Genomic DNA, 15,624 nt, shown 5'->3' on the forward strand with positions numbered 1-15,624 from the left:
CTTGTGTAAGTTCTTGCCTTTTTTATAAGTTATAATATTTGAGTTCTAAGCACACGCTTCGTCTCTATCATGCAAACTCAATTTGATGCTTTGTTTCCTTTATGAGGCTGATCAGCAGTTGTTTAAGCTCTGCAACAGTAATTCTGACAATGAATATGAATCAAATGGTATAATAAAAATTACCTTCGTCCATTGCATAAACAGGGCTTGCCAGTTGGTGAGAACATGAGAAGGACAATGTCTATATCACAAAGTATTGCCAACTCATTAGCCTTTTTCACTATCCCATTCTTCCGTTTTGCATAAGTTGCTTGGCGGCCATTTGTATTCTCCAACTTCTTCATCTTTAGCCTTACCCTTCCCATCCTGCTGATTTTAACAGCAAACCTTAGTCCTCAATTCCCTCTCTGATGGCCTGGAGACTCCGAAGCCCATCTGCAAAATGTATCATATCATTTGTCATTTTCCCATCAATCAATTTACTGCCTACATTTTCACACAATTCTGTAAACAGAGAGAAAGCAATTGGTCTCAAAAATCCATTGCGCTAGTCTGCTACAATCCTTTGCAATCCCCCCTCCCAATTGTATTTCGCCAAAAGCTTCAAAAAGGCAAGTATGAATAGGTGAAAAAAATCGACGAAAAGACTCCTTTCATTTAAGAGACGGGGAATGGATCATGACAAACCAAGCAGAAATTTGGCAAAACCCAGAAATCATTACCTAAATTATAATCAATCTAAATACAAGAAGTATACACAATCTAGTGAGATTGAGCCCCTCTTGGAAACCCTTAACCAGTTGAAACCGTGTAAGCTTGTTGAAAGCGTATGAATAAAAGAATGTAATAAAAATTACCCAGATGAGGAAATCAGAGAACAACACAAAATTGCATAATTCAAATGTAATAGAAATTACCCAGATGAGGAAATCAGGGAACAACCCAGGATTGCATAATCCAAATCTCTGAAATGCAGGGACGCATATACTACTCGGCCGATTCGAGGATGTGATCGCAGACAAATAAAATGAAACGTAAGATGGAGAAGGAGATGGGGAAAGGAGGGAGGCGGGGGGAGGTGGGTTGCACAGTGCATGACGGGATGAGCTGCAAAATCGGCCACGAGAGGGAGCGGGAAAATCGGGAGCGCCTGAAAGTTGCAAACCAACCAACCAACAGCGAGAATTTGAGCCCCTCGTGGCCTTGAGCCACTTTGTCCCGAAACTCCCTCCGCCAGGATTCACCTCTCTCCCTCCCGGCTGCGCTCCTCAGATTCTCTTTCCAACACATGTGAGTCAGCTTCAGCTTCATTGCTCTAAAATTGGTTTCTACCTCTTCGTTATGGTTTCTCTCTGGAGTCCTCTTCAGTTTCATTCTATGGAGTATTTTTTTTTTTATAAATATTAAAGTTTTGAATATTTAAAGTTATATTTATAAAAATTAATTTTTTATTTAAAATTTATAAATACCAAAATTATAATTTTTAATAAATTTTAAATATATCTATAAAATAAATTAGTAACATATTGTCATAATTTAGCTTAATATTAAATTGTGAATATTTAAAGTTATTTGTAAAAATTAATATTTTAAACAAAATTATAAAATACAAAAATCGACATATAAATATAGAGACACGAAAAACCTTAAAAAATATACAATACCATATGACATGCATACTCTAATAATTATGAGAAATATTAAATTTTAATATTTTCATAAAATTATGAGAAAATAATAAATATATTTTTATTATTTTTATTTTATAAAAATGTTAGTATATGACTTCTTACCATTAAAATATTAACAACTTTATTGTAATTTCTAAATTTCGATTTGCTATTCAAAAATATTAGTCATTATTATTTTTGTTTATGTAATATCAATTGGTGAGCTTTTTAAAATTTAAAATAAATTTAAAATTTTTTATTTAGAGGATACTTTAGGGTATACAATTTAATTTTTAAAATTATCTTTTATTAATTATTTTATTATTTATTTAAATGATGTTACACACTTCAAAATAATTTCACATGACATCAAAGTAATTTACTAATTTAATTTTGGAATGTACATTTTATTTAATTTTTATAATGCCATTCATTTTTTTTAACAAAATAGATTTTTATATCTAAATCTTGACAAACTCAAAATAAAAATTTTAAATGTAGATTTTTCTAATGTTATTGAATTTATTTTTTCTATGAATACTTTAATTTTTCATAAAATATAATAATAATTTTATCTACAAAATTATTTACACTATTTGTACCTATATATGATTTGTATATATATTGTCATTTTTTGGCTAATTTAGAGTTTTCTTTTCAGGTTCAAACTTTAATATACCTAAAATACATTTTGTAAATGTAATTTTATTTAATTGTGTTTAATTTTTTATTTTAAAAATATTTTGTATTGCTTTTAAAATATAGAAATATTTTTACTAAAAAATGATTTACTTAATTTATATAATGTTAGTTTTTTTAATCAAAATGAAGTATTATAAGTTCAAACATTAACTTGTAGACATTCAAAATGTAATTTTATCTAAATTTGGTTGAATTTACTTTCTAAATATATTATAGATTCTTTTTTATGAATATATGATCTTATATTCAAAAATAAATAAATAAAATGATTTATACCATCCATATTACTATATATAGTATAGAAATTAATTTTTTTAAGATTGTTGGCCTTATAGAAATACTTTAAAAAATAAGGATACCTTTTTCACAAATTAATTTTAAATTCTATTTTTTTGGCTTTTAAATTTTATTAAAGATACAAAATATTTTTATACACAAAATGACTTATATTTTTTGCATTTTTATATATAATATTGATTATCATAGGCTCGAGAGACCTACAATGTCAAACTTTTAACCCATTTTCCATTTCATACAAATTTTTTTTTTTTCAAGCTTAAAGCATTTCTAAAGGATATTTTACTTTTTTCTTACTAGAAGCCCCTCAAATATTTTGACACAAAGTCTATAAAGGTCCCTCAAAGAAGACTGCAAACACTAAAATATCCTCTAACAAATGTGCTTAATTGATCGGGAGGAATAAAGACATGATAGACTCTTTTTTCACACTCTCAATGTGAGGAGTCTATTGGAATTAGTGTATTCCCAAGAGGGGGGTAAATTGAACATTTAAAAATTTATGCCTAGGTTAATTTAGATGACAACAGTATTACGCAACCTAAGGTCTGTCTAAACAGATTTCAATACACACTATATTCAAAGCATGTATGACGAACGATCAAGACAATAAATAATTAAATATACATGTGCATATATCAAAGTACGAAAATATAAAGAGTATAAGGAAAAAAGAGAATGACACACAATATGATATCGGGGTTCGACCAACACTGCTTATGTCCCCGCCTCAAGCTCACAGGCAAGAGGATTCACTACCTTTACTCACTTATAGGTGGAGTGACACCTAATACAACACCCCTTTCCTTACTTGGCAAGGAAAATCTCATGTTAAATTCACAGGGTTGACCCCAACCTTTACAGCCTGATCCTTACGGGTTAGATCAACACCCTCTCAAGTCACGCTTGGAATACAACAGATAAGCAATACAATTTTTTTTTTGTACAATATCAATGCTTCTTCAATGCGCAAATATGTACTAATACAATAAATGCACTTCAATATGATAAGAATTATAAGTTAAATGAAAATTATATGACTACTCTCAAGATAATGCAAATATAACAATCAGTATGTGAGAGAGTTTGTGTAGGGATCTTTGAATCGAGATAACTATATCAATCACAAAATACAATATCAAAGATCTGAAATACACAAGCAAAAATCTCGAAAATGATTTTCAAAAGTCAAGCACACAAGATATTTTGAAAACTAGCTTGTCAAAAATATTTTCTTAAAAACACAAGATAAGCTTTTGAATCTTACAACGAAAATGCAAAGACTCACAAGTTTAAGAAAGTTTCCCCAAAAATAAATTTATAGATTAAATCACAGGGGAAAACTTTTGGGCTTACTCTCACTAAAATAAAAAATCAATCAACGTATATAAGAGTGTAAGCTTGTAGTAATAGTATGTGTTATTTCAAAGACACTCTCACCAAAGGTATTTTTGCAAAGGAATGAGTAAGGGTGGAATATGTAAGCTTGTGTGGGAATGAATAACCCAAGGAATTTCAGAGAGTATTTTTGTTAATCAATACCTTAATCAATCTTAAATTTTTCCAAATGAAAGTATATATATAGCCTTTGAAAAAAATATAACCATTGGGACTCAAAGGAAATTTTTAGAAAAGTTTAAGTATCATTTTTACCCTAATTACCGCGGTTAATTTATGGCAATTTGAAAGTTTCGGTTGCCTGGTCCTTAGGGTCGGTCACCCAAACAGACACAAGGAGAAAAGTAAATTTCTCGGGTTCGGTTGACCGTGGGCAACAATCGGTTGGTGAGCTAGGTTATTTTCCAATCGTTTGTGGTTTTGGTCGCCTGGTGAATGGTTCGATCTGTTGAACCTCACAATTCGGTCTCCCGGTGTGATTTTGAACTAAAAGTTTGGGCGGTCGGGAAAGGTAAAAAGTGTCAGCATTCAATGTTCGGTTGACCGTGAACAGTACGTTCACTTTGGACCAGTCGCTCGAGCCAAGTCAACTTTTTTACTTTGTACCAGTTCGACCGATTGAGGCATTTTTAATGCCCTAGGTTCGGTTGGCCGAAACCCTTTTAAAATTAGAGATAGGTCATGTTTTTTATTAAAATTTACCTCTATTTGCATAGATATAACTTGTGAGTTAAAACGAATTTTCCATGAAGTGTTTGTGGGGACCTAAAGTCAATCTATGACATAGGCTTCTTAATTGGGCCCAAAAATTTGGCTTTGGTTGACCAAAGTTTTTGTTAAATTTATTTTAACCCTTTAACCTTTTCAACCCTGTGTAAATAGGTTGTGACATTTTATCTTAAGGGTATTGGTTCCTATGGGTCAGGGGCGGCCCTGCCTTTAGGCAATTGAGGCACCCGCCTAGGGCCTCCAAATTTTTTGGGCCCCTTAATTTTTTCTTAATATAATAATATAATTTTTGGGTTCCAAAAATTTATTATTTATTATGCTCTATTCCCATAATTGACTTCCCAACTAACAAATAAGTGAAATTATATTTTAAAATATAAAATAAATACAATTTATTTTTTTTTTTCAAGTCTTATACTTCCCAACTAACAACTTTATTGTATTTCAAATTATCTATTACTCCCATCTCTCTCTCTTAGTCTCTCTAAATTTTTTTTTTTCATCTCTCACACTCTCTCACTCTCATCTCTTGGTCTCTCTATGATTTTTGCTCAAACTATTGTGTTCATCATCTTTGAGCCTCCGATTCTCTATAATTTTCATCAACTATAATTTTGATTTCAATGTTTGTATATTATTTTTCTATTATTTTCACTCTGAATTTTTTTTTTTTTTTTCTTAGATTTTGGAAGCTTTTAAGTTAGAGCGTTCTATCCGGTAGGAATCCGATATCTCTAAAGTCTCGCTCGCCGATCGATTTGCGATAATAACAATAATCAGGTTATATTGTTTCAATCTACTATTTCTATAGATTTATTAAATTTATTTTTATTTGTTTACATAATTTGTCAATTTATAGTTAGTGTTAATTTTGAAATTTAATTATGTCAACGAGAAAATATGAATCCGGATATGAAATTATTCGCCTAGGGCCCTTGATTAAATCATTCGCCTAGGGCCCCATATTATGAAGAGCCGACCCTGCTATGGGTCAATCTATGGTCATCAAGCATTCATCCCTATCATGCATGCAGAACATTATTACAAACCATTAATTATTTCAAACCCAAATATTAAATGCATTACAATACAACACAAAAATGTTTTCATTGTTTTTGTCTCCTGTTAAGCCCTCATGAAGTATGATCTTTGTGATTCTTATGGCTTCCTCGTATCCTTACCGTTCGTGCGTACAAATAATTAACCATATTCATAAATTCAGTGCATAGGTAAGATATTTATGCTTTGTCAGTATCAAAATAGGGATCAGACTCAAAAAGTCAACAGAATCTCAGGGCTCAAGAACTTCCTTTTTATCAAGATTAAAGAAAAAATAAAATTAAAATTATGGACACATAGTTTTGTTCCATAATCAAATAACAAAGACCTTCAATCACCACAAATTTGATGATACTTCCTACTATATCATAATTAAATAAATCAATCATGTGAAACAACTTCAATGTATGAATCAATTAAAACTTATTAGAATAAAGACATATGGAAAATAATAGTATATTTTGATAAGTTTATAATTACGTAATAATTATTTTACTTGATAACTATATATTTATATATGCTCTTTTATACTCTAATAATGATTTTTTTTTTTGTATATGAATATCGAGAGCACTAGGAATATATTTTTGGATAGTTTTATTTTTTAAAATATTTTCTATATATATATATTTTATTGTTTTCTTATTTTAAAATATTACAAAACCTAAGAATATTTATAGCTCAATTTTATCCAATATTTTTCTTAAAAAAATCATGCACACAATTACTTGTTTAATCTACTATGTAATTTTTGAACCCTTGAGATGCTTTCCAGTTGACAACTGGAAAATGTATTTTCCAAGAAAGAGAGGGGTATTTTAAAAAAAATTTGAACCTTTAAAGTACTTCCCATTTTAGAGTTGATGCAATGGTTGTTGGACACACGTCCATAAATAATAATACACAGAATAATATAATAATAATAATAATAAATAACAACAAGAAACAAATAGAATAATGACTAAATAAAATGGGCTTTAACTTAGTGACTTCAAATTCAAACTATGACACAATATTGATTTCTTGGTCCAGTCTAGATAATGTAGGAGGGTTTTGCCTTATATGATATAGTTTAGGAAGCATTGTCTTCACTTAAGTAGGTAATATTTATTAAGTATTGAAACATTTTTTCTCTAGTTTTTGCCGAGGCAAGTCTTACCTACATTTGAGTATTTGCCATTAAGAGTTTTGTCTAGTTATGATACTTATTCAATTATGAGTTTTGCTCAAATCATTTGAGTATACCCAATTTTATCAAATTGCTTAAATTAATGTTGTTCAACCAACTAATTTTATTTTATCTACCAATATATAGAACGTTGCGTTACTTTATGATTTTGTCATGAATCGCTTTCTCCATAATAATAATCCATGTCAAGTCAAAAATCTCGTAAAATATAAATGATATTAGATATTTCAGGTAGTGGTCTAAAAGATTAATATTGTTGTTTCATAATTTTGTAACTCTCCTTGAGTTGAGGGGGAAAGAAATTTTTAGATGGGCCACCACTCATGGAATTAATGGGAGACTTAAATATATAAAATATATAAATCAACAAAAGGAATATCCCTTATTTTGTCATACTTAGAAATTAAGTGAAATTCTTGGTCTTAATAGAGGAAATTGTTGTATCTACGTTTGAGGATTGTGAGTTTTTGTCTTTGTAGGTGTCACTATAAAGATGTTTGGACAAAAATTTTGTGTGGACAAAATAAGTGATATTCCTTTCCCTTGACAAAATAATAAAGTAGAGAGATGCTCATTAGAAAAAGAATGACTTTCCTTCGAATAAGAAAATAATGGTCGCGGAGTATTTAGGAAGTAGAAGCCTTGTCTATAAATGGGAAAAGGAATCACAAATGAAGACAAATCTGATTCGGAAGGTCTCAACATATTCTCTTCATCTTCTCCATCCCATTGCATTCCGTATCCACTTCCTATATTTCTTTTCATAAACTTATCTTGTATGAGAGAAAAAAAACATCTATATTCTCCCAACAAAATTATTTTGTTTTTGGAGCAAACCAAGAAAACAATATTATATTATCTTCTGAATAATCTTTTGTCCCATTTTGGATTTAAAATCTAAAATTTTTCCCTTTTTGTATATAGTGTTTTCGTCAAAAATTGGTAATTCATAATTTAAAAGTTTTTTTTCCTCTCAACATGATTCGCGAGTGAATATTGTTTGTCTCGTTTGATCCTTTGGTCAAAACTATTATGAGAGTATATTTTTTGTATATGAATATCAAGAGTGCAAAAAATATATCCGTTTTTATTTTTAAATATTGACTAGAAATATATTTGTTTTCAATATTTTTCTTATTTTTAAATATTAAAAACCTAAGAATATTTATAGTAATATTTTACTTTAAAAAACCATGCACGTAGTCACTTGTCTAATCTACTAGGTAAATTTTGAACCCTTGAAAATTGAAAAAAATGTAATTTTTAAGAAAGAAAAGGGTATTTTTAAAACTTTTAACGTTGAAGGTATTTCTTAGTGCACAATTGACAAACAAAATAAAAAAATAAATGCTTTATCCCAAACATGGAAGATGACCATGGACAGTGGGCCTTTGGGAGATGACGACAGCATTTTAGATCCTGGCCGTCCTGCCAAATCAGCATTTGGGCCACGTGGCAAAATCTACGTGGCTTCTGTATCTCCAACAAATTTAGGATCGATCAGCAACCTAAAACAGTTAGCAGGGAGCCACCGATCTTCCTCTTCAAACGCACCCGATATGATTATCCGACTGCAGCTCCTGCCTCCCCAAGCCCCAGTCCCTCACGTCCCCCCAAAACCCCTCAAAAACCCTAATCCCAACCCCACAAGGCATTCCAATCCCCTGGAGAGATTCCCCCCCGTGAAGCCTCTCGCCCCACTTTCCCACCTCCCAAACACCCCCTTTTCCGGCGCTGGCCTCCTTTTCCGGGAAAAGCTCCTCTACATCGAGGACCTCAATGTCGACACCGTCCAAGCCCTGGACAAGAACCCTAATTTCCGATCATCTCCCATTGAATCCGTCAAGCTGGTCGTAGAATTCCTCTTCTCCATGGGCATCAAACGTTCCGCTCTCGGCCGCATCCTCAACATGCACCCGCAGCTCCTCACGTGCGATCCCCACGTTGATCTCCACCCCATTTTCGATTTCCTTTTAAACGAAGTCAATATCCCCTTCCGTGATATTCGGAAGTCGATAAGACGGTGCCCCAGGTTGTTGGTTTCCAGCGTCGGCAACCAATTGAGACCCGCATTTTGTTTCTTGAAAGATTTTGGATTCGTGGGATCTCATGCAATTACTTGCCAGACAACAGTGCTATTGGTTTCGAGCGTTCAAGGCACTCTTCTCCCGAAGATCGAGTATTTGGAGAGTTTGGGATTTTCTCACGATGAGGTGGCTAGGATGGTTTTGAGGTCACCGGGTTTATTAACATTTAGCATTCCAAATAATTTTCAGCCGAAGCTGGAGTACTTCTTAGAGGAGATGAAGGGGGACTTGGCAGAGCTGAAAAGGTTTCCGCAGTATTTTTCGTTTAGTTTGGAGGGGAGGATAAAGCCCCGGCACCAGCTTTTGGTTGAGCATGGGTTCTCAATTTCTCTGTCAGATATGTTGACGGTTAGTGAAGGGGAGTTCAATGTGAGGTTAATTGATTTGCGGTTGCAGTCAGTAGATGGGAAACAGTGGTAGTAAGTTGCATGCTGACTCTATCTTGTATGTTATGTTGATTTGTAAAATATTCAAGCTCATGGCTTACATGTACTCCATGCACAAATGTAAAAAAATTGCAAGATATTATGGTATCTGTCTCAACATTGGGTTGTGTGAGACTGGACGGGCTTTGATTATGACTTGTTTTCTACTCAAACATAACGTATGGGCTAAAATGACTAAGAGGTTCGAAATTAGCTCAGCATACATAATCTGGCAATAGCTAACACCATCAATCCAAGAAACCCAACTCCGCACTAAATTTGGTTAGGATGGATAAATTATTTTCTGGATATAGTGATATTCAGAAATACAGGTGAGTTAGGGCTGGTTTTGGCTCTGTGGCTGAAACAAAACAGTTGAAAAGTAGCTAGTGAAATTTTATTATGAGACAGTTTGACAATTCAGTTAAATTTTCTATGAGTCAGCTTAACAATTTAATTAAAAACTAACTAATAATGTTTAGAAGCAGCCATTCAATGCCTAGTAAATTAAGTTATAAGAAGTGTTGAAAATGTCATTGTTGACCACAGTGCTGAGCGAAAATTTGTTGGCTATTAAAATGGGGCTTTTCCTATGCTTTTAATACATAAAAAGCCAGAGTTTTCCTTTTTAAAAGCAGCTACAGCTTGTTCATAGATCATTCATGTATAGCTTTTACTATCATTCATGTATAGCTTTTAATTTCAAAAAGAGAAGCCTTAAGAGCCAGTTTCAATGAGAAATTTTGTAAATGATGGAATTTAAAATTCGGTATTTATAAATCTCAAATTGCTAAAATCCTTTGTTTGGCTAACTTCTATTATAGTGCAGATTTGACAAGAATTGTCACCACTGTTCATTTGCCTTCTCATAGCTACTTGAGATTTCTTAAGCTACACCTAAAGAGGTGGAATTTGAAGAACAAGGTTTTAGGTGGTTAAAACCCTAAAAGCAAGAATTTTGGAGTATAGAATTTTAAAAATCCAAACTTTTACTGAAAATCTCATCTTAAAATTCCTCAGTCAAAAAGACTCCAAAAGAGAGATTTTTTTTTTTGTGGTTTGTGGGGTTAGGGGTTGATTGTGCGGATGCTATGTTTGAAGCTCACTAACTGGTCCAAATGTCTCAATGAGTCCCACCTGTTCTACAAAAGCACAAATTAAGAACTTTGTGCAAGCTGTGTAAAATGCAAAAAAATTTTTATTTGTAATTATAAGCTTGGAAACTCAATCACGTGGGATTGTGTGTGCGCAACGATTTCCTTTTGCAAATTTGGAAACTCAAATCATGTGGTTTTATATGTTCATTTTTTTGCCTGTTCTTGATTTGGAAAGGGGGCTGGGATAAAACCCTAGCTTGTGGTCTATTTAGGGAGGGCTTGGGAGGTTTTTAATGGGGGATTTTGGAGGCTAGAAGAAAGGATTCACACTGAGGCCAGGCAGCAAGGATACAAATTTTTAAGGAGGGAGATTAAGAAGGCATTGTAGAGGAGAATACAAAAGACCAGGGGGGCTTCGGGGAGCTGCAAGGAGAGGATTCACATTGGTTTTCTTGAAGGTAAGGATCTTTCTCTCTCCTCATTATTCTATGTGGCTGTTGGATTCTATGTGCATGTCAATTCCCCACAAATACAACCACAATGTTAGATGATTCGTTCAACCATTCTTCTTCTCCTCCATCTTTTTTGGTGGGATTGCTGGATTTCATGGATGTTTCTGGTAGCATAATGGTTGGTGTTGAATGCGTACGCAGGAGGGGATCTTGGGTACCCCCTCTCATATTGTTCCTTATGGTGATTAAAAAAATGAAACTGTGAAGGTTAAGTCTTCTTTTGGGCATAAAAATTTAGGGTTTTTTCCCCTTAGGCATATTATTCGCTCCTCTATTGTTGTCCTTATTATCGTTATTTACATTTCATTCTTCAAAGTTCAAAATCAAAGAAAAAAAAAAAGGGAAAAAAAATAAAAAGTGGAGAAGATATCTAAAACTTCTAGGCGTTCTTTCATTGGATTTCTAGGATTTCCTTTGGTTGTTTCCTTATATTTGGGTTCCAATTGGCTAAAAAGCACAAAAAAATTGAAAATTAAAACCTAAAAAGAAAAAACTTTTCCCTCATAGGTAAGTTTTGTTCTTGCTTTCTTTTCTTCCATATTTTGGGAAAAGTTAGAATATTTGAAGTAAGAATAGAATTGTGTTTGTTTGGTGTCTAGTAACCTCTTTTAGTTTAGGGTATCTCATAGTTTTTTTATTTCCTTGTTCTCGTAGGCTATGCACTTTCTTTTTCATGTATGATCTTTTAAGTGCTTGATTTAAGTGACTATTCTTGCTTCGCTTGGTGGATTTTTGTTCCTTATTGTGGCATGTTGAATTGCTTTTCTTGTCCATCCATAGGTCTCTCTTCATCATTTTCAATTCATATGATTGCAACCTATTTCGTGTTGAAAACTCTAAACTAATCAATTCAACACTAGAACTTGAAAGTGAGGTGACAACGCCCTTTTTGGATATTGAGGTGAGAGAAGCCCCTATTTGACTAGGATATTAGATGGTCATGGGGTGGATCAATATTAAAAGGGTAGGTAACCTAAACTTCATAATGAAAAATCAAAGTCCATGTTTGGTTTATGTTTGAAAAATTATGAAGTTATTAAGGTACCATTTGTGGAGCGAGTGTGTTGGCGGCGCCAATACCCATTTGCATAACCGTACTCTCGAATGTAGTGTAGACCATGATTATTGATTCCTTGGACTTAGGTTAGCTTAGGCCTTAGAGACCAATTAGTTGGTAGTAATTAGGTTACCTAACCACATCTAGGAAAATAACTAGTGGCGACTTCGTTGATTCATAATTGACCCATATCTCACCGCATTCTCATATTTCTCATCTTGAGTTCACCATTTATTCGAGGTTGTTTTGAGATCACCATTGGCAGGTGGTAGCCCTTTGGCACGTTATGATACACGTGCCAAAGGGGAGAAGGGCTGCTCATGTCATGCCAAAAGAAAGCATTATCCCATTTCCCACTTTCAATTAATGAGGGAGGAAAAATATTTGCAACCGATCCTGATGAATCTCCAAATTCTAACTTCTTTGAGACCAACCATTGTGATTAAGACCATATTTTGAAGCGACTATTTTTCTCCAAAAAAGATCCTTTTCCTTCATGAATTCCCAAAGCCATCCTCCAAGGAGGGCTTTGTTAAAGGTAGAGAGAGACTTTAGCCCTAAGCCTTTATTTTGAATGGGTAGCTTAACAACCCCTCCCCCATGCTTCCTCAAAAGAGTCTTTTGAATGCTCTCTAAATTTTTCGGCAACTGAGCAAGGGATGGGGAAAAGGAACATATAATAGACTGGGAGGTTTGATAGGGTAATCTTGATGAGGGTAAGTCTCTCTCTTTTCAAAAGATAATCCCTTTCGTAACAGATAACTCCCTTTCCCAACCAGCAAGATTCTTCCCCAACTTTTAAAGGTAGAGTCCCAAGCTCCTTTGTCTTTAAATTTAGCTCTAAGAGGGAGCCCAAGGTAGGTTCTAGGAAAGGCCCCAAGTTTGCAACTCAAAATTCCCATAAATAGAGGCCCCTTGATGCTGGTCTCTCTTTGGAATAATTTGGCTTCCTCCCAAGTTAATTGTCTACTTTAGAGCCGAGAAAATGCTCCTCATGTGATTTATTGAGTATCCATTTCACAGAAAATGATGGTGTCATAGGCAAATAGAAGATTTCCATTTCTTTCATTCCTTTTGGTACTATTGTGCTAAGGCCTTTGAAAAGACTGCATTCAGTAGCTTTTTTGAGTAGGAGAGTCTGAGCTTCCATTACCTTGATAAGCAGTATGTCTGGGAGGGGATTGCATTCCTCAACCTTTAAGAGGAGCAGAGAAAATCTAACAGGCTGCCATTGATGAGCATGGAAAAAGTTGTAACACATTTTTGGATCCATTTACACCAAATTTACACGAGCACTCCCCAAAGCTTTGGTAAACAAATCAGCAAGTTGCATATCAGACTTCACATAAACGGTAGTAATAAGCTTCTGCACAAGTTTCTCCTGAGCAAAATGGCAATCAACTCCAATGTGTTTCGTTTGCTCATGAAGGACTTGGTTGGAGGCAATATGAAGAGTAGCTTGATTATCACTCATCAACTTTTTAGGTTGATAATGCAAAAAATCCAATTCTTCCAACATGTTCTTCAACCAAACAAGTTCACAAGTAGTGTGACCTATAACTCTATATTTTGATTCAACACTTAACTTAGCCACCATAGTTTGTTTCTTACTCTTCCAAGAAACCAAATTACCATGAACCAAGATGTGGTACTCGGTTGTGGATCTCCAATTAGAAGGCGACCCACCCCAGTTTGCATATGTATATCCATGAATATAAGTGTAACCTTGATCATGATATAAAGGACCTCTCGCAGGTGCACCTTTGAGATATCTCAAGATATGAATTACTGTGTCCCAATGACTTGTCCTTAAAGAATCTAGAAATTAACTCACAACAGTTATTGCAAAAGATATATCTGGCCGAGTGACTGTGAGCCAACAAGTCTTTGGTATTGTCTAGGTCTTAGGATTAGGCAGCAAGTCAGTCATATATGATTTTAACTTGCTATTAGGATTTATGGGTGTGTCAACCAGTTTGGATCCCAACAATCTAGTTTTATCTAACAAATCAAGAACATACTTCCTCTCTGATGAAACAGTCCCTATACGAGATCAAGATACTTCTATACTAAGAAGTATTTTAATGGTCCCAAATATTTGGTTTGAAACGTAGTTTGTAGAAAAAGTTTGAGACTTTGAATGCCTTTATCATCATCACCTGTAATAACAATATCATCGACATAAACAACAAGAAGGATCCTACATTCCTACCTGATGAAGTATGATGATAAAACACAAAATGATCCACTGTACACCATTGAAGACCAAACTATGTACTACAACACTGAAACAACCAAACCATGCTTTAGGAGACTGTTTAATCCATATAGTGCCTTCTTGAGCCGACACACTAAGCTTGACTCTCTGTGAGCAACAAACCTGGGTGGTTGCTCCATATAGACCTCCTCCTCAAGATCACCATGCGAGGAGTCATTCTTTACATCTAACTGATGCAAAGGCTAATGACAAGTAGTAGCCAAGGAGATGAACAAACGTACTGATGTAAGTTTGGAAATCAGAGAAAAGGTGTCAGAATAATGCAAACCATACACTTGAGTGTTGGATTTCTAGGGAATTAATTAGGAAATTCTATTTTTTAAAATCCGAAATTACTATTTTAGTTTCTAGTAGTTTCAGTTTCCTGTTTTCTAACCTAGAGATCTGCTGATTTGATTTGCTGATTTTGTGGTAATTTGATTTGCTGATTTTGTGGCCTTCCTAATTTGGTGGCCTTCCTCCACTATTTATCTTGTAATCGTGTCTCTTGAAATTCAATAAGAATGGTTATTCTTCTTCTAAAAAATCCTTCATGGTATCAGAGCCTCGTGCACTTTTCTTTTGATGATGTTGTATAAGTTAGTGATGATTGGCGCCCAAAGAAATCCTACCGGCTCTTTCAGTACGTCCGAGACCATTCCACCCAATCCTCCCAAGTATGTATTTGCTGATTACTTTTCTCAGAATTCAGCCCTTTATGTCACGGTTGCAAAACTCAATGGGCGTAAGAAACCATGGTGCGAGCATTGCAAAAAACCGTGGCATACGAAGGAGATGTGTTGGAAACTTCATGGTAAACCAGCAAGTTGGAATCCAAAATCCAAACGTGACAGTCACGCCTACCAAGCTACTGTTGAAGAGACTCAAGAGCCTTTTACCAACTCGGATGCAATCCCTACCAAGGAGCAGTTAGAGCACCTGTACAAATTGCTTCAATTTCCAAAACTGTCCTTAACTCTGTCTTGTTCTTCGGTACAAAAGGGTAACTCTCTTGCTACCATTGTCTTAAATTTTCATGAAATTGTCGAAATTCCCGTCAAAATGTCCAATTTCCATCACCCTCAAAATTGAAATGGTAGTCGATTTTTGTCTTACATAATTTCCGTCAAAATCTCAACGAATCA

At 34.0% G+C, this 15,624-nt stretch overlaps 2 protein-coding genes across 12 annotated transcripts in view; one reads left to right on the forward strand and one right to left on the reverse strand.

Annotated features, from left to right (window-relative positions):
* Positions 1-1,343, reverse strand: part of LOC131145173 (agamous-like MADS-box protein AGL30) — a 37,539-nt gene extending 36,196 nt beyond the window's left edge. For 3 of the 4 annotated variants that reach the window (XM_058094300.1, XM_058094298.1, XM_058094301.1), the window contains exons 1-2: positions 918-1,343; positions 184-435 (exon numbers count right to left, since the gene is read on the reverse strand). In XM_058094300.1, the coding sequence (XP_057950283.1) occupies positions 184-365 (182 nt within the window). In that variant the 5' untranslated portion in view covers positions 366-435; positions 918-1,343. Of the gene's footprint in view, positions 1-183; positions 436-857; positions 875-917 lie in introns of those variants that run through there. The other variant, XM_058094299.1, reaches the window with a different exon arrangement.
* A 7,217-nt stretch (positions 1,344-8,560) lies between these two features.
* LOC131145074 (transcription termination factor MTEF1, chloroplastic) overlaps positions 8,561-15,624 on the forward strand; it is a 59,351-nt gene continuing 52,287 nt past the window's right edge. For 5 of the 8 annotated variants that reach the window (XR_009133966.1, XR_009133967.1, XR_009133968.1 and 2 more), the window contains exon 1: positions 8,566-9,550. Coding sequence is in view for 2 of the 8 variants with exons in the window: in XM_058094135.1 (XP_057950118.1) it covers positions 8,604-9,550 (947 nt within the window). In the remaining 6 variants the exon portion in view is untranslated. Of the gene's footprint in view, positions 9,551-10,925; positions 11,112-15,624 lie in introns of all 8 variants that reach the window. The other 3 variants (XR_009133969.1, XR_009133970.1, XM_058094134.1) reach the window with 2 other exon arrangements.

Source organism: Malania oleifera, chromosome 12, assembly GCF_029873635.1.
Source record: "Malania oleifera isolate guangnan ecotype guangnan chromosome 12, ASM2987363v1, whole genome shotgun sequence".
Lineage (NCBI taxonomy): Eukaryota > Viridiplantae > Streptophyta > Magnoliopsida > Santalales > Ximeniaceae > Malania > Malania oleifera.